At 45.3% G+C, this 24,581-nt stretch overlaps 2 protein-coding genes across 2 annotated transcripts; one reads left to right on the top strand and one right to left on the bottom strand.

Annotated features, from left to right (window-relative positions):
* Nucleotides 1–776: 776 nt before the first annotated feature.
* patl1 (PAT1 homolog 1, processing body mRNA decay factor) lies at nucleotides 777–16,676 on the bottom strand. The gene is made up of 20 exons (XM_084561168.1): nucleotides 16,616–16,676; nucleotides 14,101–14,206; nucleotides 13,621–13,848; nucleotides 13,201–13,461; nucleotides 11,645–11,721; nucleotides 10,439–10,519; nucleotides 9,990–10,190; nucleotides 8,977–9,078; nucleotides 8,718–8,804; nucleotides 7,238–7,464; nucleotides 7,006–7,150; nucleotides 5,217–5,334; nucleotides 5,026–5,123; nucleotides 3,745–3,804; nucleotides 3,513–3,658; nucleotides 3,252–3,411; nucleotides 2,354–2,479; nucleotides 1,447–1,538; nucleotides 1,195–1,344; nucleotides 777–1,096 (listed from the first exon to the last, which is right to left on the bottom strand). The coding sequence occupies exons 1-20, from the start codon at nucleotides 16,628–16,630 to the stop codon at nucleotides 1,075–1,077; spliced, it is 2,502 nt and encodes an 833-aa protein (XP_084417294.1). The 5' UTR covers nucleotides 16,631–16,676; the 3' UTR covers nucleotides 777–1,074.
* Nucleotides 16,677–16,771: 95 nt separating this feature from the next.
* Nucleotides 16,772–22,608, top strand: LOC311509229 (uncharacterized protein). Its single transcript, XM_084574335.1, has 6 exons — nucleotides 16,772–16,861; nucleotides 17,193–17,325; nucleotides 17,435–17,594; nucleotides 17,709–17,822; nucleotides 18,265–18,823; nucleotides 20,252–22,608. The coding sequence occupies exons 3-6, from the start codon at nucleotides 17,448–17,450 to the stop codon at nucleotides 20,509–20,511; spliced, it is 1,080 nt and encodes a 359-aa protein (XP_084430461.1). The 5' UTR covers nucleotides 16,772–16,861; nucleotides 17,193–17,325; nucleotides 17,435–17,447; the 3' UTR covers nucleotides 20,512–22,608.
* The last annotated feature ends 1,973 nt before the right edge of the window (nucleotides 22,609–24,581 follow it).

The raw sequence follows: 24,581 nt of genomic DNA on the forward strand, positions 1-24,581 counted from the left end.
TGAATTTATACACCTGGGGCCAGGCCAAGTGATTAGAACACCTGATTCTGATCATTTGAATGGGTGAGCGAATACTTTTGGTAATATAGTGTATCTTCGATTTTGAAGATTTTTTTTATATTGTTTATTTGGGTGGACGGCAAAAGAAGCATTTCATTGTACAGGGAAACATGTTCCTACACTGTGCACGTGACAATAAACTCTTTGAATCTTGAAGCTGCTCTGGTTTCAAATGACACCCAGTATCAGTGTTGCCAGATCTCACGAGACAAATAAGCAACCAGGCCTGTGAAAACTAACCCAAAACAAACGACTTTTTCTACTGAGGCCCCCCCGCCCCAGGTTCCAGAGAGAGAAAAATAAATAAACTGTGTGCACGGTTTTACAATCCGTGGGGATTGATATAAATAACATATAGAAAATATCTGCTTGACAACTTATTATGGAGCTGGGAACAAGCCCAAATAAGCAACTGCACTTTAGAAACAAGCCCCAAAAAAAAAAAAAAAATGCGACCCGCAACTACCAATATTTGTAAGAGACTTTACAGAAAAACAAGCACAAAGTCGCTTATAATAACCGGACTTGGCAACACTGCCCAGTATGGCAGAGTGGATCAGGGTGGATTGTGGGTACTGTTGCATTTAAATAAAACATTAAAATTATCAATGAACACTTTTAATGAAATACACCTGGACAGTTTATTTACAGAGTCACTGGCCATAAAAGAAAAAAAAAAAAAAAACAAAGAATAAAAAGGAGCGTGAACACGTTTATATAATAGAAATACTTTTTATTTTGAAGGTTCATCACAGGCGTAAACAAGATATTTAAAAATGCAGATTTCATTTTTCATTCACAACGTCTCTCATGCTCTCCATCTCTCTCTCGCTTTCTCTCACACAAACACACAAAGAAAAAAAAAAACAAAAACAAAAGTGACTAGAGATTCTGCTGGATTAAAATGATCCACCATGGATTCACCTGAAGAGCACCGTTCACTCTCTCAACACAAAAACAAAGCTCTGCATCGTGTGTGTGTGGATGGGGTTGTGTTGACGTCTGCAGTAACTTCTACCTGGACAAGGCAGAGATCCTGAGAGAGAGGGGAGGGTTTGTCTTTTATTACGTGTCCAACATGTTGGTGGATGTAAATTATTATCTATTATCTTCACGTCAGCGGATGTAACTCACTGTAACTTGTCCTGTAGCAGCTCCAGCCTCTGGCGGTCGACGTAGCGAGAGAAGAGGGAGAGCAGGTTGGGAGGGGTGAAGAGGGGAGGAGAGAGGGACGAGGAGGGGACGTTGAGCAGCTCCCTCGTCACTGAAAACACCAACTCAGTCCTGGGATGGGAGGGGAGGGGAGAGGAGGGGGAGAGGGGGAGGGTTATAACCTTCTTCGGAGCAGAGGAGAAGTGTAAAAACAAAGGAGGGTCAGCGTTTTACCATCGATTGTCGTCCATGAGTTGACAGTTGGGGTCTGAGCTCTGCATCCTCTCTCCTTCACTGAGGATCAGATACAGCAGCGTCACCCCAAACTAGACGGGGACAGAGGAGACGGTTCATTGGTCGATGGAGGTTTCATCATGTTCTATGATTCACATACAGAGAAACTGTCCTCCTTCCTCCTTCCCTTCCTTTCTTTCCCTCCCTCCGTCCTTTATCTTCTTCCATCCTTCTTTTCTTCCACCCATCTGTCCTTCCTTTCCTTCACCTTTCTTTCCTTTCTCCTCCTTTACTTCCTTCTGTCCGTCCACATTTCCTGCCTTCCTTCATCATCTTTCTTTCTTTTTCTTCAATCCCGCTTTCCTGTCTTTCTTCTTTCCTTCCCTCTGTCTTTTCATCTTTCTTTCCTTTCCTTCTTCTCTCCCTCCATCTCTTTCTTTCACTTCTTCTCTCCTTCCATCTTTCTCATTTCCTTTCCTTCTTCTCTCCTTCCATCTTTCTCCTTTCCTTTCCTTCTTCTCTCCTTCCATCTTTCTCATTTCCTTTCCTTCTTCTCTCCTTCCATCTTTCTCCTTTCCTTCTCTCCTTCCATCTTTCTCATTTCCTTTCCTTCTTCTCTCCTTCCATCTTTCTCTCCTTCTTCTCTCCTTCCACCTCTCTCCTTTCCTTCTTCCTCATTTCCTTTCCTTCTTCTCTCCTTCCATCTTTCTCCTTTCCTTCTTTCCTCCTTCCTTCCTTTCCTTCTTCTTCTCTCCTTTCTTTCCTTTCCTTCTTCTCTCCTTCCATCTTTCTTTCCACTCCTTCCATCTTTCTTTCCCCACCTTCTTCTCTCCTCCTTCCTTCCTTCCTTCCTTCCGTCCCTGTACACCTGGATGTCTTGGAGGAGTCAGTCTTTGTCAGCTCTTACCTTGTTGTGTAGCACTGTTACCAGCTGCCCGTCGCTGCCTTGAAGCTCCTGGAGCAGATCTGTGAGGACGGAGCTCGACAACGACTGGATCACTGCAGAGACGGGCTCCACCAACCAGCACAGCACCTGGACAGGAGGACAGAGACCACGGTGAAGCTACGAGCATCGTTCATTCACCGACAAACCTCTGGAGAAAACGCTCAGAACATCTGCACCGTCAGCAGGGCCGGGTACAAATACTACTTTTATGTAGTTTTTAATTAATCCTGATATACTTTAACTGAACATTATATCTATGAATGAACTAGCCTCCACAGAATGTGATTTACACACAGGGAAAACATGGAAGAACCCAGCTGGCCAGGAGGTTAGAACCCACAACTATTAGCTGTGATGCTAACCACTGCTAATGGTTGCTAACATACACTTAGAGCAGAACATTCGTGGAAATCTACGTGGTTTGGTTTTAGAGGTTTATATGTAGAGAAACTAACTGCTGGAAAGAAACACTGATAGCCATGATAGCCATTAGCAACGTGATTAGCATTAAAACTAGCATTACCATTTGTTCTGCATTAACGCTGCAACTAGTGCTGCCACTAGCAATGTCTTTAGCATCGTCTGTAGCATCGCCACAAGCATCGTCGTTAGCATCGCCAATAGCATTGCCATTAGCATTGTCTTTAGCATTGCCAATAGCATCGCCTTTAGCATTGCCATTAGCATTGTCTTTAGTATCGCAAATAGCATCGTCTTTAGCATTGCCATTAGCATTGTCTTTAGTATCGCCAATAGCATCGCCTTTAGCATCGCCACTAGCCTTTCCATTAGCATCACATTTAGCCATGCTATGAGCTAACATCTCCGTGCTACATTAACTTTGTCCTGAAGTGCCCACCTGGTCCTGCTTGTCCTTCTTCGCTAAAGCAGGGAGGTTGCGAGCAATCGCCATGACAACGGCGGCAGCCTGGGGCGCGGGCAGGAAGGGGAGGAGCCTGGACATGAGCCGCTTGCCCTTCCTCACCGACATGATCATCACGCACTGCTCGTCACTCACTCTTAACAGGAGGAGGAAGAGACAGAGAGACAATGTGTTGTTCAGACTGAGAACAAGGACGACGAGCGTCGCTAGCAGGTCAGGTGTGTTTTGTTCGTCTACCTGTCGTCCCACTCCTTCTCCCTCAGAGAGTTGCACAGCTGCACGGTGTTGGTCTTGTGCTGCTCCAGCAGAGCCTCCCTGTCCTCTTCTGCCGCCTGGACGAAACGCTTCTCAAAGTCCTGGACCTCCAGCAGCAAGCTGTACATCTGGAAGGACAGGGACGGAGGACGAGTTCAGTGTCCAGCAGAGCGTCCAGTCTCTGGTTTGACGTGTGAGCACGCGCTCCACCTACCTTCTCCACCGTGTAGAGGATCTGTCGCCTCTTGTTCCAAACCTGCTTCTCTCTTTTCTCCTGGAAGCAAAGAGGCAGAAAAATACTTAGAGAACGAACAGATGAATAGATTTTCAAGAGGAAAATACTACAAGAAAACTGTGTGTCCATCTTAAAGTCCAGGTGTAGACACTGATCTGGTGTCAGTCCACATGTGGAGGTGGTCTGGGACACATGTGACCTCCTTCCTTTGGTCGTGTGAACACACGAGTCCTGGGTCACATTAAAGACCACCTACTCAACAGGGCTGATCTGAGGAAGAGGAGTTTAACTCATTCATTCAACCACTATTAGAAATGATCACATGAATCAGTGATGTCTGTTCATTAGTGATGAGAGCCTTTTAGAAGATTCTGTCCTTGGAGATGGCAATGAACTCATGAAATTCTTAATTTATCTCCTTAATAAACAGTGTTGTGCATCAACATGTTCATATTTTGTGAACTGAAAGCATAATTTTTTAGCGTTGACGTGAGGGAAATAACGACGTTCATCCCCGTTCAGGAAAAAAGAAAGAAACAAAAGTTCAGCTGTCAGCGCCATCGGTCAGTCAACGTGTGATTTACAGCATACAACATGTCTGGTACAGCTGGAAGAGAAGCCACCTCTGGCACCACAGGATCAGCTGATCCAAACAAACAGTTGGGTTATTTCCTAGTGTTTATACAGTCAATGGTTATTTACAAAAAACAAACAAAAAAAACAGAACAGATCCTGGGGGAAGAAACACGAGGGGCTGGGTTAGCTCGAAGCTGCTGATTTATATAAAACAAAGGTGGAAAAAATGAGAACTGTGAACTAGTTCTTGTTTAGTGTGAACTTTAATAACACTCCTAACTTCCTGTGTCTTTATTTCCTTTATTATCAGAGTTCTCTTTCTCAGCAGTGACGTTCCTCTGAGGACTGAAGCTTCCGGGGTTCAGTTCTAATCTGAGATTTGTCTCTAAAATAAAGAAGAGTCTTTCCATCTTGTTCCAAAATCTGGATCATGTCTCCAAGTCAACAACCAGCTGTTGATGGTTCTGATCCAGCAGTAGGTAGAGATCCATTAGAGACAGCAGCTGGTACAATAGTCTACTGACAACATGATGGCGCTGCTTATTTACAGACACACAAACTGAGATCAGATCTTAAGTCCTGGCTGGGGACGCATGTGGAGACACAGGGACTTAAGAGATGGACAGGTGTGATCACATGTCTTAAAGGACGCTCAGAAGCAGAGAAAATAAAATAAAAACAGACCTCGTCGTCGGTGCGAGTCGTCACCACGGCGTCGATCATCTTACGAGGGTTGTTGACACTGGAGACGGTGAGTTTACCCAGAGAACCGGCAAACTGAACTGTAGGCAAACACACGTCAAACGATCACCTGAGGCTCATCATCACATCTACCACACCCTCCTCTTTCTTTATCTCCTCTCCTCTCCCCTTACCTGGCCGGTAGGTGTGTTCGACCTTGGCCACCTGTGGGGTGATGAGCTTGGTGGTGTGTTCCTTCTTGCTGCTGTCTCGCTCCCTTTCCTGACGCTTCTCCATTTTCTCGTAGTAGTTCTGCAGGTGGAAACAGACGGGATTCATATGAACCGGACTCTAGCGTTGGACTAATGAGGAGGTGTAGAGGTAGGGCTGGGCGATATGGCCGAAAAACGTAGCACGATATAAGTGTTTCATATCAGTCGATATCGATAATTATTGATTCGTTTTTTTAACCTATTCTACCCAGACTTCTCAACTGTGCTGAACTGCATCCGTTATTTCTTTATATCGCTTTGATGTTTTGTCGTATGGCACTGCTGCCGTGTACCTCGAGATCAGGGTCCTAAAAATCCCGTCATAACCCATTTTTACCCGTCACTTTATTTATTTTTTTTAAAAGATAACAATGACATATTCAATAGCATTTAATTTTCATTCATTTTTAATTAATATTCAGTAGCGGTGGAAAAAAAGATTCGCTTCATATAACTATCAAACTAAGGCACTCAGACACTCACTTAAGCACAATACGCAGAGAAACGAAACTTAACCGACTCATAACCGCTGCTCGTGGATCCCTGCTTAACTGAGTCAGCAGCCACTCACTCGGCCGGCAGATGAACGAAACTTAACCGACTACTGATTAATATGCTCACTCGCCACCAAGTTTACAGACAACATCGGTCTGACTCTTGTCTGACTTAAAATAACCAAAATATTGCCAAACTGGTGACGTGACCTTTCCTTTTTTATCTACAATTTCTTCTCGCGCTGTCGCACTCATATTCTCCTTTCACTCCACGCCGTTCTTTTTGTTGTTGTTGATGCCACCAACCTGGCTTAGCTGGGCCGTGATAGGTCGAGAACCTTCCTCTGCCTACACCCCCCAGAATGACTTGCAGTTCTGGCTCGGGGGTTTTCTTCCTATTTTTCTCTAACGGAGTTCGAGTGAAATTATCGAACATTCTATCGAACGTATTTTCTATCGATATCGATCACGTGTCTATCGCGATATATATATCGTTATCGTTTTATCGCCCAGCCCTGTGTAGTAGAGGTAATCTGGAATAAATCCATTCTCATGTTTGCTCCACGTGGGGTAAAACATCAGGGTGAGGAGTTTATAGGAGGGACAGAAACATGGAGGTAGAAAAACTAGATGAACCAAGATGGAATCAATGTGGACAGAGACGATGGAGACGTGGAGACATCTTGGTTCGTCGTCTTCCACTCTAGACATCCAGGCGTGGACACTAACACGGAGGAGACAATACGTCTCCTTCTTCATCACCTCCTCTTTTCTTTCCTTCTCCTTCTACGTTTTCTCTTATTCCTCCTTCTCTTCTTCTACTACCCCAGACTTTCTCCTCTTTCCTTCTTTTTGTCCTCCTCTCTCATCCTTTTCTTCTTCTTCTACTATCCCAGCCTTCTTTTCCACTTTCTCCTTTTGCTCCTCTCTCCTTCTTCTCCTTGTCCACCCACCACACTCCTTTATCTCTTCCTCAGTTCTCCTTCTACCTTTTCTCCCCCCCTTTTATTCTACTACCCCACTTTTTGTCCTCTCCTTCTTCTCCTTCTTCCCCAGACTCCTTCTCCTTCTCCTTCTCCTTCTCCTCCTCCTCCTCCTCCTCCTCCTCCTCCAGCGTACTACTGCCCTCTGCAGGTTCAAACTCTTTCCTACAACCTTCCACATCGAGGACTTCCTGATCTCATTAAATTAGCACATTAATTAGCATCCGAGCTAACCTGATAGTAGTAGTCGTCCAGGTAAGGGTCGGTGCTTTGCAGCTGCATCATCTGGATCTTGGTCACCCACTCCTTCTCCTTCTGGGTCATCAGGTTACTGTAGGGGTCCCTGTTACGCCTGTCCCCTCCGGTCCTGCCACGGTCCCTGCAGAAGGAGACAGAGACGGTGAAGCAGAGACCACGTGAGACGCTGCAGCTTTAGATCGGACGTGGCGCCGCCACGTGTCCTTACCCTCCTCCTCCTCGGCTCTGCATGCGCTGGGTGAGCATGCGGCGGTGCTGGGGGTGGAGGTGGGTGGTGTTGTGCCTGATGGGTGGCGTGTGGTTGGGGGGCCCGTGAGGCGGCGGCGGGCCCATCCGGTGGCCGTGCGGAGGAGGAGGACCCCCGAAGAACGGCCTGAAACCGCCGCCGCCGGGCAGCAGAGGAGGACCCGGGCCGCCGCGAGGGAAACCTGCCACCTGGACAGAGACAAAGACGTCATGGGACGACCTCAACGTGTCTCACAGCGGCTTCTACAAGATGATCAGCTGTTACCATGGAGACTAAATAAGACACATGAGTTTACACCGGAACATCTTCACTGATGAAGAGGAGCATCACATCTACTGGAAACAGAACAGAAGAAGGAGGAGGAGGAGGAGGAGAAAAGAAAAGGGAGGAGAGGAGGAAGAGAAGAAGGAGGAGGAGAGAAAAGGAAGAGAAGGAGGAGGAGGGGAAGAGGAGAGAAGAGGAAGAGAAAAGAAGGAGGAAAGGAGAAGGAGGAGGAGAAGAGATAGAGAAAGAGGAGAGGAGAAGAGGTAAAGAAGATAGAGGAGTAGAGAAGGAAGAGAAAAAGAAGAAAGGAAGAGAGAAGGAAGAGGAGGAGAAGAGAGAGGAGGAGGAGGAGGTGGAGAGAAGGAGGAGATGAGATGGACAAGGAGGAGGAGAGGAGAAAGAGAAGGAGGAGGAGAAGAGGAAGAGAAGATGGAGAGCGGAAGAGGAAGAGAAGGAGGAGAAGGAGGAGGAGGAGAAGAGACAGACAAAGAGGAGAAGAGGAAGGGAAAATGAGGAAAAGAGAAGGAGGAGAGAAAGGGAAGAGAAGGAGAAGAGGAGGAGAAGAGAGAGGAGAAGGAGAAGAGATAGAGGAGGAGGAGAGATGGAGAAGGAGGAGGTGGAGAGAAGGAGGAGATGAGATGGACAAGGAGGAGGAGGAGAAGAAAGGAAAAAGGAGGAGAGGAGGAAGAGAAGAAGGAGGAGGAGAAGAGAGAAGGAGGAGAAGAGGAAGAGAATGAGGAGAAGAGGAGGGGAAGAGGAGAGAAGAGGAAGAGAAAAGCAGGAGGAGGAGAAGGAGGAGGAGGAGGAGGAGGGCAAAGGAAAAGGAGGAGGAGGAGGAATGAGGGAAGTCGATTCAAGATTAGTAGCAGTAGTATTTTTTTCTCCAACTTTATTTCCAGGCCTGAATTGATTCAGTAAAAAAGGAGAAGAAGAAAGAGAAGGAGAAGGAGAAGGAGGAGAAGGAGGAGGAGGAGGGCAAAGGAAAAGGAGGAGGGAGAAATGAAGGAAAAGCAGAATGAGGAGGAGGAAATGGATTCCATCTTGGTTCTTGGATCTTTCAAACACTTGTTTCAACAGCTGGTTGTTTTTCTACCTCCATGTTTCCCTCCATCATCATCGTGTCTCAGAACCAGAACTAATCTGAAAACACTTTGACGTTTGACTCGTTGGCACCAACCTGAGAGTTCAGCAGCTGAGCCCGCTGAATCTGAGACAGAACGGGACCGACTCCGGGAGGGAACGGACCGCGACACAGAGGAGAGTTCTGAACACAAGAAATAATAATAATCAACGTCAAGCTCCTGTATTTACAGTATAACTCTGTAACATGACGCCATAAAAAACAAAACAGGTTTGTGTCAAAGCTGCTCTGTGTCTGGATCTGATGGGAGAAGGTTGAAGGGAGGGGGGAGAGAGAAGGGGAGGGTAAAACTCACAGCTATATTGAGGAGGGTGTTGGGTGACAGGCGCTCGGGGAAGGGAGTAGGGTATCTGTGCTGGAGCGGCGCTCTCACGTGAACCGCCGTGGGATGGTGGATCTACACACAAGTACAAAACACACAAAGACGGCAAGGTTAACGGAGACAAAGATGACGACATGCAGCGCAAGAACTACCAGAGACTAGAAAACAAAAAACATCAATATCAGAACTTTAAAATGGATATCGGTTCATGAAATCTGTCTGTAAATCAGCAGCGCCATCATGTGGTCAGTAGAATATTGTACCAGCTGCTGTCTCTAATGGATCTCTACCTACCGCTGTTTCAGAACCATGAACAGCTGATTGTTGCCTTGGAGACATGATCCAGATTTTAGAACAAGCTGTAAAGTCTCTCAAACGTTAAGTTCTTATTTATTTCTTCATCACAGCTGCTGAGTAGGTGGTGTTTAATGTGACCCAGGTCTCATTGTGTGAAGCCAAAGCAAGTAGAGCTCCCCCTGGTGGCTGGCTGCAGTATAGGTCATAAGCTCCGCCCCCCTCCATGTTAGTGGGCGGGGCTTGGATCAAACTAAAACACTAAAACACTAAAATACACGTCAAATAAAGTTTTCTGTCAGTTTAGGTGGTATAAATTTCGTTTTAGTTATCTGACGCTATAGAAACAGGACGTGACATAACAGCGACTACCAGTTGCCATGTCAACCGCTCCGTAAAGCGTCCCGTGGGACCGTGAGAGATGTAAAAATGCGAGTGAGTCTCGAAGAAGTGTGGTCGGGTTATCGATATCGTGGCTCCACTCTCGGACCGGACTGATCAGACTCGCCGCCCGTATCCCCGGGAAACTAGCGTCAGTTTGGGCAATGACAGGAAGTGGAGACGCGTCGTCCATATTTATATACAGTCTATGCTTCACACCATCAAAGCAGTGAGGTCCCAGACCACTCATATGCGACCTGGGTGCGTTCACACCTGGACTAAAATAGGAGGAGCCGTCTGCTGCCGCTCACCTGGTGATTGAGGGCGTGGCTCATTGGCTGCTTAGGGGGAGTCCCGATAGGCACCGCCCTCACCGGCGGAGAGCCAATCACAGGGGAGGAGGAGCGTGGAGGTGGCACCCTCTCGGACAGATCCCGTCCTTCGTCGTTCCTGCCCTGTGGGGGGCGTTTAGGAAGGCCCACCTCTTTTATTATCGACATCAGTGGACTGTCCTGAAGAGGAAGGAGGATAATGCATAAATAATGTGACTCAGTACGCCAGCACATCCAGTGCAAGTGAAAGTGGCTTAGCTGTATTAGCTTTATAACAGTTTATTCTGTTTTTAAGACTTGAATTGTTTGTTTGAGGCTAAAATAAAAGGCAACAAACTCAAATGTTGGACAGATGTTTGTAGTTTAGTTTTCCCGGTGCAACTCTGAGGATTAATCATGTATGGATGATTAAACAGGAGAGCACCTACCTCCATGTGAGTGACCAGTCCAGGGGCGACACTGACCGGCCCAAAGCCCATACTGTTCTCCCAGATACTGTGAGAGTTCATCTAACAGAGAGGGAACAAATAAAGATCAAACTGGTTGTACTGCAGTGATCCAGTTTATACACAAAATGTGAATTCTATCAGCTCTCACTGTGGTCATTGGCACAAAGATGCACAAAATTCAAGGCGTATACTGTGTTTGTTTATGCAGAGCAGAGAGAGGGAACAAAAGCTTAAATTTAAGTTAACCCCGTCCCTTTTACATTTCTTCATTAAACTGATTTAAAGCATCAGCGGACTTTCCTGAAACTAGACAAAGAGAACCCAGTCAAACAAATGAAACAGAAATATTACACTGTGATGTTTTGTTTATTCAGGAGAATTAGCCGATATTACATGTCTGTGAGTTGCAATAGTAAGTGCACCTCTGGGTTAATTTCAAGGTCAAAACAACACTGCATCATTCCAGCATCAGAACCTCATCCCTCCATCAAACATGGGGGTGCTAATGTCCTTGTTTGGGCCTGTTCTGCTGCATCTGGACCAGGACGGCTTGAACATCATTGATGGACCAATGAATTCTGAATTCTACCAGTGAACTCTAAAAGAAAATGTCAGGACATCTGTCCATGAGCTGAATGTGAAGAGAAACTGGGTCATGCAGCAAGACAACGAGAACCAAGAACACAAGTGGTTCTACAAGAGAATGGTTAAAGAAGAACAAGATGAATGTTTAGGAACGGCCAAGTCAAAGTCCTGACCTTAATCCAATAGAAATGTTGTGGAAGGACCTGAAGCAAGCAGTTGATGTGAGGAAACCCACCAACATCTCAGAACTGAAGTGGTTCTGTTCTGAGGAATGGGCTAAAATTCCTCCAAGCTGCTGTAGACCACTGATCAGCAGTTACCAGAAACATTTAGTGACAAGGAGGTCACAGCAGATACTGGAAACAAGGAGGCTCTTAGTTTTATCCTGAACAAATAAATACTTAAGTATAATATTTATGTTTCATGTGTTTGATTGTTTTTTCTTTGTTTACTTTCAGGACTTGGCTGAAAAGCTGCTGCTGATGATTTGAGCCAACTTCTTTAGTCATAAATAAACCGTTACACCTCATAATTTGTGAAAACCTCCAGCCACATCGTCCAAGACTACAATACTACTATAAAAACTAGAGATAAACTAACCTGTCCCATCGGAGCAGTGCCTCTGCGCAGCATGTGTTGTTGCTGTTGGTAGCTGAGCATGGAGGAGGGAGGAAGACCTAGAGAGGAAGAGCAGGTCTCAGTAAAACAGAGAACATCACAGTGAAATATACAGAAGAGTAAACAACACAATAAACAGCGTCTGGTGTTATAAAGCTAAGAAACAACTCTGAAGGTTAATCTGTCGACTAGTAGTCAACTAATGCTTTAATTAAACAATAAATTAGGTGTAGAAATGAACTACTGCTGGAAAGTAGCGCTGACATGCTATCTATTAGCATCACCATTAGCATTGCTTTTATTGTTGCCATTAGCATTGCAATGTGCTTTAGTGCCACAATTCATTTTGTCTTTAGCGTAGACAATAGTATCGCCATTAGCATCGCCATGAACTTTGTCATTAGCATCAATACAATTTTTAGCATTGCCATTGATAGTGCTATTAGCTTTGCCATTGGTATTGTCTTTAACGCCGACAATAGCATCGCCCTTAGCATCAGCTTTAGCATTCCTATTGGTATAGCCACTGGCGTCCACTCTGGAGTCTCTGCTGAGGACACAGCGTCTCCCAGGCTCTGACCACCAACCAACAATCAGACTAAACTCATTGTAATAGTCCAGATATTCAGTGGCTCAGCCACAGTGGAGAGAGGTTTCAATTTTACGAAGTGTCCAACTTCTTCTTCTGGGGTTTTGGCAGTTTTTATCTACTGGTCGTATTAGTGTCCTCTGCAGTCTGCAGGATAAAGTTATCAATGACGCTGACGAGTCTTTGCAGCCCAAAGTAAATTCCCAAAAAAACCACTTTGGTTACTACCACCAAATCCACCACCAGGGTTCCCACTCCTGACCTGAAATTATTTTCCAGGACATTTTCAGCTGCTACAGAGACAAGTTATCATGTCATACACTAATACATTCCCCTGTCCCGCTCATTCTTTGGAATGATATTAGAGACACTGGCACTTTTCAACTTACTGTAGTCCCGAGTTTTGTCTCTAGGCGCGGGGTCTGAAAAGTCGCTAAAGCCAGAAATTCTCTGCTAAAGCTAGCGACAAAATCAAATTTGATTTGCTGGTAGTGTCACGTGGGGCGTTGCGCTGGCTAGAGGCAGAGAAGCTCTGTGCCTTGTGTTGCCCAGAAGACATGCATGCGCATAACTTTTAACCCGTTTGCATTCAGTCAGAAGGCAGGGGGAGGATAAATAATTTTCCAGGATAATTTAATAATTTCCAGGACATTTGACCTTTTTTCTCATTTTCCATATGTTTTCCATGACTGGAAAATTGGTAAATAATTTTCCAGGTTTTCCAGGACGCGTGGGAACCCTGCACCACAGAGACAGCTCTTGGACCATCATGTGAACTGTTTCTTACTTCCAAAGAGAAGAAGAGCTAGCTCCATTCATACACTGTCAATACTTTCATGTTCTGCTTGTCTCACTCAGAAATCTATGCAACCAAAGCTTTGATGAGATGAACAACGAGCTTTGTACTGAATATATGTGGATAAACCACACGTGGTTCAATCCTTCTCACCTGGAGCCGAGTGTCCAGGAGGCAGCTGCTGCTGTTGCTGCTGGGGGTGATGAGGATGCTGGTGTGGGATGGACGAAGGCTGCGGCAGGGCTCTGGTTTGGTCCAGGCCATGCAGAGCCGACAGGCCGGAGCCCGAGGAGCCAGGGGGCGGGCCGGGCCTCTCGGCCGCTCCAACGCCAGCGATGGCTGGGTCGGCCTCCAGGATGAGCCTAGCCAGAGACTCGGCCAGGCCACCTCCACTACCTGCTCGGTCCTCTGCATCTGAAAAAAAAAACGTAAAATTAATAAATATTCCAAGGTTTGTCAGTGATTAAAGACCCTGGACACTTAAAAACTGTTAATTTCAAGGTCAAATTAGAGTCCATCTGTTCCAAAGTGACTCAGGTGTCGTTCCGTTTAGTTTCATAAGAGCAGACTGACCTGGTGGAGGCAGCCCAGAGGAAGACGAGGAGAAGCCGAGTGAAGGGAGGGATGACGGAAGGGGGAGACGGCCCGCAGAGGAGGGGTGACGGGTGGAGGATGAGCGTTCGGTTCCTCCTAAATCCAATTCTCCTCCCATCCCTCCTCCTCCTCCTCCCAGGCCCCCTCCGAGCCCGTCACGCTCATCGAGCTCAGCGAGGCGCTTGTGTTCCTCCTGCCAGTCGTCATCTGGAAGAGGAGAGGAGTCAGAAGGAGTCACAACAACCAGTCATCCATGCTGCAGTCCTGCTCACGTTGTTCGCTCTCAAACATTCATTTCACAAACATCACGCGATGTGTTCCGAGGAGGTGAGCGGCAACAACACAGTCTCTCAAGTGAGTAGGTGGTCTTTGAGATCAGATCAGGACGGACGTTAAAGTGAAGGTCTGATCATTTTAATTCACGTCGACAGAATCATGAGACGTGGGTGAAAGACTCACCGATGGCCCCGGCTCCGAAGGTGTCATCGTTGAACTGATCGATTTCATCTTCCTCTGCTACCAGCCCCTCATCTTCCTCCTCCAACGTACAGTCTTCATCCAGGGACTGGAAGGCAACAGAAAGGAAGGAAGGAGGACGAGTGTTGAAAAGACGGATATGACGTAAATTTAAAAACATCAAGGACATATAAATCCTATTTTCTAACCTGGTATCCATTTAACTGTGCATAAACAATAAGGAATCATAGGAATAAAGCTAGATTAATAAATATCATTATAAAAGGTTTGGCATTACAACTGGATTTTGAAAAAAGCCGCTTCCTGCTAGCCTAGAATCTAGACGCGGCCCTACTCTCCGTTGACTTGAGATTTTGAAAAATCCAAGATGAACCGGGCCAATCACGAGTCGGTGGGCGGGCTTAACACGATGACGACTGACCTGCGACCATAAGTTCTGTGAATTACGCGTGAATTCCCCCCATCCTGCTCCTGCTAGAACTACCAGAGCGATGGCTGCTGCTAGCGAACAACTTTCTTTCGAATCGGCTTTGGCCGCCGCTCTGAAAGACCTGAAGTTAAGCTTTTCTCTGAGAAAAGAACTTTCTTTTCCGCCGCTCTGACTACGTCACCTTCTTCGTTGCTCTGATTGGTTGTAGCGCTATCCTATTGCGTGGAGAGGGAGTTTGAAAGACAACCGTTTATCCCACCCCTCCGGCTGAGCCCTGTCTATGGAGAGTGCCCAGACCCTACATTTAATGTGGGTCTGGCTCGTCAGGCTAGGGTCATGCATCTTCTCGTTTGGAAATCTTGCGAGATAAGTTTCAACAAGAGAGGCAGAAGAACCTTCAGGTCTGAAATCTGACTGGGTTTAAAAAGTTATGACGACAGAGAAGAGACGGACAAAAGCAAAGACACGCGGAAGATGAGAAACTAAACGGGAAGAGATTTGTGGAAAAGCCGCGAATATCTCCAAATAAATCAAAATCGATTCATGAAATCGGTGGCAAAGTCCACGCAGACTCCAGTTTCTGCACATAAAGGACCCTGGAACTGGTTCAGCAACACTTTCAAGAGCCTCCTGATGATGAGCCACAACATTAGGACCACAGACAGGTGAAGTGGGTTGGATATATCAGGCAGCAACATTTCATCCTCAGAGTTGATGTTGATGAAGCAGGAAAAAAAGCTCCAGAGGAAAGATTTGACTTTCACTAAAAGGACCAGACTGTGATGTCTAGACGACTGGCTCAGAACATCAGCGGAGGAAGAGGAGGTAGAGCAAAAGGAGGAAGAAAAGGCATAGATGGAAGAAGAAGAGGAGGACGACGAGCCGGGAGAAGAGGAAGAAATTGATCCCCATCCACGGATGAAAGCTCCTACAATGTTCACACCAGAACCTGGACCACGGAGACAAGGAGGACCGGCGGTTCTGGTTCCGTCTACCTGGGGAACACCCCGTTCTCTGTTTCCATAGAAGCGTGTTTGGTCTCCATCAGAGTTCAGGTCACGTCCACATTAATGCCAGGACCCAGGTCATGATGATCTACAATGTTATTTACATCACCAGAGGGCGGTTTTAATGTTATGGCTGACAGGTCTACATCTCCCCAGTCTGCTAAGATGCCAACTCAGTTTCTTAATAACACATAAAATGATCAATGTGCTGCTGCTGCTGCTGCTGATGCCTCCCCGTCCAAATGAGTGTGACCCCACTTTAATGTCTATCTAGCTAGCATGCTAACGGCTCAGCTAGCACCATGCTATGGTCAAAGCGTGACAAACTGAGCTGCATGAGAAACCCACTCCAACTTTAACACTCGTACAGCTCCTCCAGTAAAATATAAGTCATAATGTGTGGCAGTTAGTCTGCTAATGCTTTAGCAGGCTAGACAGTTAGCCTACCGTGAGTTAGCTAGCAGCCATGAGCGAGCATGGCTCCTGGGTAGAGGGGGGGGGGAATAAAACATCAACATCACTATAAATATCAACCTATCAGCTCGTAGCCCACGTTTAAAACTACCAAGGGTGGCGAATATATATTAAAAATATTTAGGAATCCTCCACGACCCCCTGACACCATGCAGGTAGCAGGAGCTAGCCGTTAGCCACAATGCTAACGCTGACGTTACATCACGCAAGAACCACGTCGATGGAAAACTGCAGCCCCCAAACCGACCCAATATGATTCAGTCAGGGCAACTCAAAACACTCTGGCATTTCATGACAAAAAAATGTATTCATATGAAATAATTTGTTTATTCTAGCCGCCAGATGGGAGGGAGGGGTACGGCTTCCCCTCCCGGCTCATGTCACCAGGCAAGCGGGCTGCTTCACAGGCCGCCCGGCCGCATTGAATAAGGCATAAACAATAGATAACAGTCAACATATAAACCCCACTCTGCGTGGAATTACTACGAGCTCGCGGTGTCATCATGAAGGAAAGCCTCTGTGATTTTTTTCTACATTTTTTACTTTTATTTTTTATTTTTTTCTTCTGTTAGCGCACAATACTCACCTGAAATCGAAACATCTATCTTTAGGCTTTCGAGACAAGAAGTGCATCGGGAGCGAGGAGGCGCGCAAATGACGCAGCAGGGGGACGTCCACTTTGAAACGCACGTTGCGGGAAGACGGGAGCGCGCACGTATTCGGGAACAAGCAAGAAGGGGGCGGGGCTTCTTGGCGGCGGACTGTTTTCGTGTTGTAGTCTTCCTGGTGCTGAAGAAGGCGGAAGAACTGCACAACAATAATGCAACACACGGTAAAGAACAACATGCCAGTCGTGTTTTATTTTAATTATATTATTATGACATTATTTTAATTTATTTATTTATTCATTTATTTATTATTAAAACTGAGGACTTGAAGTTATATATTATTGATATAGTGGAACAGTTTAGTCTTGTTGTTATGCATATATAAGTTGTTTTGCAAAAATAATAATGTTTTTATTTTAATTGTATCTTCGGTCACTTGTCAGCCCACCTGCCTCTCTCTCTCTCTTTCTCTCTGTGGTCTTGTTTTTATTAAGTTCTTCATTGAATATTAAATGAACCCTTGTTTTCGGTATCTGCTGTGACCTCCGTGTGCAGCAATAACATCAACCAGATGTTTCCTGTAACTGCTCATCAGTCGTCGACAGTGGCTTGGAGGAATTTTACAAAGAAATGTAGAAAATTGTGAAAGGAGCAAGAACTTTTAAGCAGCTCTGAATGTCACTGAAAGGTAGAAACACGAGTTTGTGTGTGTGTTTGTGCTGTTTTCTTGTCTGAATTATTGGTTTCACTGTGTAATTTAATTATATTCTTCTATCCTATCTGCTCCTGCGTCTCAGTCCTGTCTCCACCATGGTTCAGCTGCAGCTCTGCACCCTAGAGCACCTGAGGGATTCAGGGTTCAGTCGTCCTCATCCTCGACACGGCCTCCAGCTGCTGTTTTGGTTCGCTAACCGCTGTGTGACCTTTGAACTTGTTGACTACGTGGACACCATGATGGTAAGCTTTGGTTAGATAAGATAAGGTTATATAATAATCTCCCGTCAAATATAATTCACACGTGTAGTTGATTTAACCGTGAACTGCTAATATGTGACGAGGTCTGTTGCACAGATGGCGCCAGACTGTCAGCCAGAGACCGGTTGCTACGGCTTCCACCTGTTTGGTAACATCGAGGAACTTCTGCCAGTTCTGAAAAGGCCCAAGAAGAACAAGAAGAAGACACAGGTTTGTGATGTTTTATTTCTTCTTCCATTAGAGGTTGCTGTAGAACATCATGAGAGCCTCGGACCTTTTCAAGCTTTTCGCATATCATCTCATCATCTTCTGTAACCGCTTGTCCTGTGGAGGGTTGTGGTGGGGCTGGAGCCTATCCCAGCTGTCACTGGGCGAGAGGCGGTGTAGGCAGGTCTCCAGTCTATCTCAGGGCTAACACAGAGAGACACTCACACCTACAGCCAATCACCAATGAACCTAACAAGCATATCTTTGGACGGTGGGAGGAAGGAGAACCTGGAGAGAACCCACGCAGACACAGAGACCCTAACCCTAACCCTCGACCTAACCCTCACCCTGCTAAATATGAGAATGATGTTTCTATCTTTATCCTTGCAGTCACGTTGCTCACATGCTCGATTTCTTCTCTTTCCCGGTATCTTTGTCTCTCCAGGTTTCGTACTTTGAGGTTGGCAACCTGAACAAAGAGGCTTCTGCAGACCTCCCGTCGTACGTGAGGAAAAACTACGAGCAGTGCCGCAACCGCAACTCTTACAACATCGACCGCATCATCATCAGTTACCAGGTGAGAACCCGGGTGGTGGAGGCGGTGTACATCACAGAGCACGATCCCGCCGTCTTCGGGAAGTTCAAATCTGACAGGACCCGTGGAATCAGCTGCGAACTGATGCGAGCCCTGCAGACCCCACCGCTAGACGTCAGCACCTTCCTCATCCGGATGGGATACTACGTGGACTACACATGGGACTCTTCAGCTCAGCAAATCAGCGCACTGCAGACCTACAGCTATCCCTATTCCTACAGGACTCGTGAAATCAGCTCTGACCTGAACAACTCAGGATTCTCTTCGGAAACCTACAGATATGAGCAGCCGGTGCGCTACACGGTCAACGTAACCCCATACAACAGAGGACAAGTGGCGTGGGACTACGGGGACGTGTACGAGGAGAGGAAGAGTTACTGGCAGTCCACCTGGGAGAAGGTGTATAAAGGTAAAGGTCTAATCAGGGTTTTTTGTTCTGTACATGTCTGACACATAGACTGTAGTAGAGCGGACACCATGACAGCTCCTCTAAGGGGCACTTTACACGGAAACGATTGGAGGTGAAAAGCGCTAAACATTTTATCGGATGTCCTATATCGTTTAGATGGTGACGGCGTTTTTGGGGGTTGAAAATGCAAAAAAGTGAAACCACCCTCCAGAGTGGAAATCTTAAAAACGCTCCACCCTCGCGTCACCGTGCAAAGGGTGAATAACGCAAAACTGCGTTTCTTGTCGAATAGAAATGACGTGACAAGCATGCGACAGGACCGGAAAAACAAGTAAACAACATGTCGAGCTCCGCGATGGAGGTTCAACAGGCCCCAGCCGCAATAATTTGTATCCAAGTGGTTGTTTTGGTTAATGTATTTCGCGCGCTAAGCGTGGAAAAGTAGAAGAAAAGTAAATACCTCTACGCAGGCACTCTTGGGAGTGTTGCCACCTAGCCATCTGGCGGTATACTGCATCTATGTGTATGAAATTTCACACACTTTTGCGTTTCCGTTTGAACACAGAATTGTTTCAGAAACGCTCGTCTAAATGCGGAGTTAAAAGTGAAAACGAAACGCCACTTTTGCGCTTTTGGTTCAGATAGTTTCCGTGTAAAGGTAGCCTAAAGTGAAGCCAAAAACAAGTAGAGCTCCCCCTGGTGGCTGGCTGCAGTATAGGTCATAAGCCTCCCGTCGTCCGCCTCCCGCATCTCCCACAATCCTTAGCGTGTGTGACGTATACTGCAGTGGGAGGGGCCTATGAGGAGTTCCCCGGAGCTCGGTACTTGAGTTTCTCGTGTATTATAAATGAGCTGGCCAAATAGAAATTTTTTCTTGTTCTCGCAGCCCTAGGAGCGAGAACAAATCCCTGGGATACTAGCCTCAGTTCAGCCAATGGGAGGAAGTGGAGATGTGCCATCCATGTTTTACTACAGCCTATGTTCTCACATTTTTCAGAGTTGACAGAGGTTCAACCGGTTCAACGCTCAAGCGCAACACTTTAATTTGTGCAACTTGAGTCTAGGTACTACAGAAAAACTCAGCATAAAAAAAATAGAAAAAAAGTTAAATTTAGGGACATAGCAAAATTATCTGCCCACAAAACGGGAAAATTTGACTTGCCTAGTAAGAAGTACAATCTTGGTACACAAAAACCAGCACTGACTTAACATATTTGATCTTTAGTTACTTTATTTTCAGTTTTTGCAGCATTTGCAGATATTTTATATTTTATTTATCCATTGTGGGATAGATAAATCTTATTTTATCTGGGGTCTGTGTTGCTTGTTAAGCTGCATGCTGCCATGTCTAGCTTATTTAAAGCGGGAATTAACAACAGACCAGAGTTATAATACCTCTGTGCCCTTTTATCATTTTTCTGTTGGCAGGTTTTGAGGAAGTGGCCAAGAAAAGGAAAGGAGGAGGTGGTGGTGGTGGTGGTGTCAGCTTCTTCAAGGTTCTCCTCGCTGCTGGAGCGCTCTGCTTGGCGGCTAAATGTTTCAGCTGTTTTCTGAGGAGCTGGTCGGACACAGACGTGGATGAAAACATCCTCACGGTGAACGTATCACCGTGGAGCATGTTCCCGTGGAGGATATTACCACAGAAGAGTTCTCACCATGTGCATATCATGCTGGATTATGTGTACTGAGAATGTCAGGGTCTGGACTTGTGACAAGTGAAATGTACATCAAATGCTCGTTTTCTAATCCTATTTCATCTCGGAAAGAACTCACAGATGTCTTCATGGACGTCTTGAACATCTCACTGAGTCAGGCTCTACGTGCTTCAAAGCCACCACCAACCTACCGGTCCCTCCTGCTTCAATGACTACCGTCCGGTTGGGGTCATTCCCATTCCTCATGAAGTACAGCTGGTCGTGCATCACATCAAGTCTATCCTCCCCGCCCTTACTGGTGTTCTGGAGGCAGTGTACGAGCTACCCTCTCCAAACTACATCAACTCTGACAGGAATATTTGTTGGACTGAATCCAGTCGACTGCTGATCAGTCGTGAAGGTGTTTTGCAGGTCCTCCTCCATCATGGCTTTGACGACATTCGGGATCTTGTTCTTGTCTGGAGAGAAGCTGCTGCAGATGACGAGTCCCTCCATCGTCCGATTGATCAGAAGCTCCGATCGATCAGCCTCAGCTCTCTCAGACGGTTCAGTAATATCTGACTCTGCCATTTCTTCTTCTTCTTCTTCTGCTCTGTTTTCAGATGCACCTCGTTCTGGTTCGTCAGTCCTCTAAGTAACGCCGATTGAACATCGTCCAGGTGTTACCATAGAGGATATTACCACAGAGGGGTTTTCAGAATGTCAGAGGCTGGATTTGTGATAATCTGAAATGCACATCAAATGTTCCTGCCTAGAGATGAGCCGTCAAAGCAGTAGGTTTCTAGATTAGAAGAACTAGATCTTAGGTTTGCTCAAATCTAGAGAGAACACAAAGTCAACCAAGATTTACATTTTTAACTTTTTTTATACACTGAAAAATGAAATGACATACTGGAATTAAAAGATGAACCCGTGACGGCCGACACAACGTTGACCATGGTCGACACTAGTTGGGCTGAGAGGGGTGTGGTTTGGGTCAGCCAAAAAGCACAAAAAGTAGAATCAAGGCTGGTGTATGATCATTTATTTTTTCTTTGTTTTTATTATTGTAGTGCTGCCTAAAGATTTTTATGTCTTTCAGACTTTTCTGCATTATTAATGACAGAAATCCTGCACGTAGACAAAGAGAACACAAACTAATGAAACAGAAATATCATACTGGTGTATTTGTTTTTTCTGGAAAATGAATCATTTGTTCATATCTGTGTATTGTTTAAGTAAGTGAGCCCTAAATATTTCCGGTAACTGCTGACCAGTCGTCTACAGCGGCTTGGAGGAATTTAAGCCCATTTAGATTCATCAACATTAACATTAGCCAATGAGAGAGAGGCCTTTAGCTGCTTAGAAGTTCCCCTGGGTTCCTTTGGGACCTCTCAGACTATTATGGAGTGATCTTTGTTGGTGGACCACTCCTGTGGAGGGGAACAGTCGTCTTCAATTTGTCTGACTGTGGATTATTTGTAGGTTCCAAACTCTTTACAGATGGTTTTCTGAGCTCCTCAGAAAGCTCCTTTGTCCGTTGCCATCATACACTTCCACAAACATGTGTTGTGAAGATCAGACTGAGAAAAATCCCTGATTTATTTAAACTAAACCAGGAACTGAACCACACCTGAGTCTCATTACATTGATGGAAACACTTCTGAACACATGGACTCTGATTTGACCTTGAAATTAACTTGTAATCCTAGACGTGAACCTGTCTGATAATAATGTAATATTGGCTCATTTCAAGTATAATATTACAGCTTATGTTTGACTAAGTTCTCTTTGTTTACTTTCAGGAAAATCCGCTGATTTTAACTCATTTTTATGAAAAAATATAGAAAACTAGTTTTATACTGCACTTTAAATGACTTGTTTTATTCAATGTTTATGTTTCTATGAAGTCTCCACAATCTCAGCAGACAAAATGTTTTCTGGTTTTGATTAATTACCAAAAACATATATATATTTTTTTTATTATTGTCAACTGATGAATAAAATCAGCCATGTTTAATCTGTCATTAGTTTGTGTGTGGCTCTCAGCTTCAGGCCCATTTGTTCCTGATGAGGAAGACATCTTCATCTTCTTCATCTTCTGTAACCACTTGGGGGGTCGCAGGGGTGCTGGAGCCTATCCCAGCTGTCATTGGGCGAGAAGTGGGGTCCACCCTGGACAGGTCTCCAGTCTATCACAGGGCTAACACAGAGAGACACTCACACCTACGGCCAATTTAGAATCAGCAATGAACCTAACCAACATGTCTTTGGACGGTGGGAGGAAGCTGGAGTACCTGGAGAGAACCCACGCAGACACAGGGAGAACATGCGAACTACACACAGAAAGGACCCAGTCAGCCGATGGATTAGAACCCAGAATCGCTTTTAGTATTATTTTATAATTTTTGCATGTATGCTGCATTTAGTATCAATCCAATACATAGACAATGTCACAACCTGGCTCAAGTGGCCACAACAGCAGGGAGACACACCAGTATTTAGATTAATACTTTATTAATTCACCAGATTAAATCAAATTAACGTGTCAAATCAAGAATTAACATGTGAGATGTGGAAGTCAGTAAAGTCAGCAGCGTATGAGGTGCATGAGTGTGTAAATGTTGTAGAGTGTGGGAGACATACGTTCGACATAAATGAACAGGACTGTGAAGTGTCTGGGAAGAAGATCAGAGAGAGACTGATCAGACAGGTAGGACTATTTGTAACCTGGACACACCGGGCTCCACAGGTGCAGCTACCTGCAGAAGAGACAAACAGAGGTAACTCCCAGAGATGACACCAGGGGTCATCACAACACTTGTTTTTACATATTCTTTTTAACCATTGTAACTTGATTCCTTCCTTCCTCAGCAGGCTTGATAGAAAGAAACCACATTTCATTTTAAACAGTGTATAAATGCAGCATTTGTTCCATCTCTATTAACAAAAAACAAGCTTTTCAAATGATTTTAGTGCAAAACTAAAATATCAACCATTTAAGAAGGAAGAATAACCTAAGCTAGAAATAAAATATAAAAGGAATCAGTGCAAAACAAAGCTCAAGGTCCTAAATTCCAGTCATGCAAAATACTCCATACAATACTCACTGACTCTCGCACTTTGACCTAAGATGAACTGGAGATACAAATACAAAGACCATTCAACCATGTATGCACAGTACAGTCACAATATTTATTATTATTATTATTCTTTTCTGGGTGTTTGGTATTTGGGTCTATAGTTCGTGTACATGTATGTCTGACAGTCAGGGGCGCCGCTAGGGATTTTGGGCCCCATGAAAAGAATCTTTACAGGGCCCCCCAACACAGCGGCAAAAATTTTTGATGCTATTTTACATACAGTTATGCATTTTAATGGTATTTTTGACTATCATTACCATAGTCGGACTGAACCATTTTACATGAATAGGGGAGGGGGGGGGCTGCAGGCGTTGATGTTTCCAAAACAAATAAAGTTATTGTTACCAGGACATTGAAAATAAAACATTTGTGATTATATGTTAGTTAATAACTTAGTGTCGTTATTTTTTCTGTATAATTTCATCATCATTAGGGGCCTCTCTGGGCCCCCCTCAATCATGGGCCCCTAGAATCCGTCTCCTTTACCCCCCCTTTTTCGGAGCCCCAGCTGACAGAGCTGCATGCGATGGAAATGTCAATTGCCCTGCAGGGACCTCCCAAAGGGATCAGTAAAGTTGTCTATCTATCTGTCTATCTATCTAAGACTGACTGACTGGTTTATGTATTTATGTGCAACCTTCCTCGTCTGCTCTGATGGGACTGTCCAATGAACAGATGGCAGACTCCCATGTAATTTCTACTGCACAAGAGGCGTGATCAACGAGCATTAGGCTGTTCAACTTCATGCAGATCTGTGCAGATCTGACTTGACGTGATGCATGCTGGGATGAACAAGTTCATTTTAACCAATCATATTCTATGATTGATCATAGTCTATGAGCATGAACAACCCAGCATGCATCACGTCAAGTCAGATCTGCACAGATCTGCATGAAGTCGAACACGCCTATTGTGTGGGTTTCCAGCCTGATCTTCAGGGCGGAAAAGAAACCGCCGTCAGATCAGGCTGGCGAAAGCCAG

Source organism: Chelon labrosus, assembly GCF_963514085.1.
Source record: "Chelon labrosus genome assembly, chromosome: 2".
In the NCBI taxonomy this organism is placed as follows: domain Eukaryota; kingdom Metazoa; phylum Chordata; class Actinopteri; order Mugiliformes; family Mugilidae; genus Chelon; species Chelon labrosus.

Excerpts from the sequence above, each read along its gene's own strand:
- patl1 (XM_084561168.1), bottom strand. Across the intron at positions 5,335-7,005 it reads TGGACGACTACTACTATCAG|AACTACTACGAGAAAATGGA; the intron begins GTTAGCTCGGAT and ends TTCCACCTGCAG. Across the intron at positions 3,805-5,025 it reads CGACTCGCACCGACGACGAG|GAGAAAAGAGAGAAGCAGGT; the intron begins GTCTGTTTTTAT and ends CTTTGCTTCCAG.
- LOC311509229 (XM_084574335.1), top strand. The coding sequence starts at position 17,448 with ATGGTTCAGCTGCAGCTCTGCACCCTAGAGCACCTGAGGGATTCAGGG. Across the intron at positions 17,595-17,708 it reads ACTACGTGGACACCATGATG|ATGGCGCCAGACTGTCAGCC; the intron begins GTAAGCTTTGGT and ends TCTGTTGCACAG. Across the intron at positions 18,824-20,251 it reads CTGGGAGAAGGTGTATAAAG|GTTTTGAGGAAGTGGCCAAG; the intron begins GTAAAGGTCTAA and ends TTCTGTTGGCAG.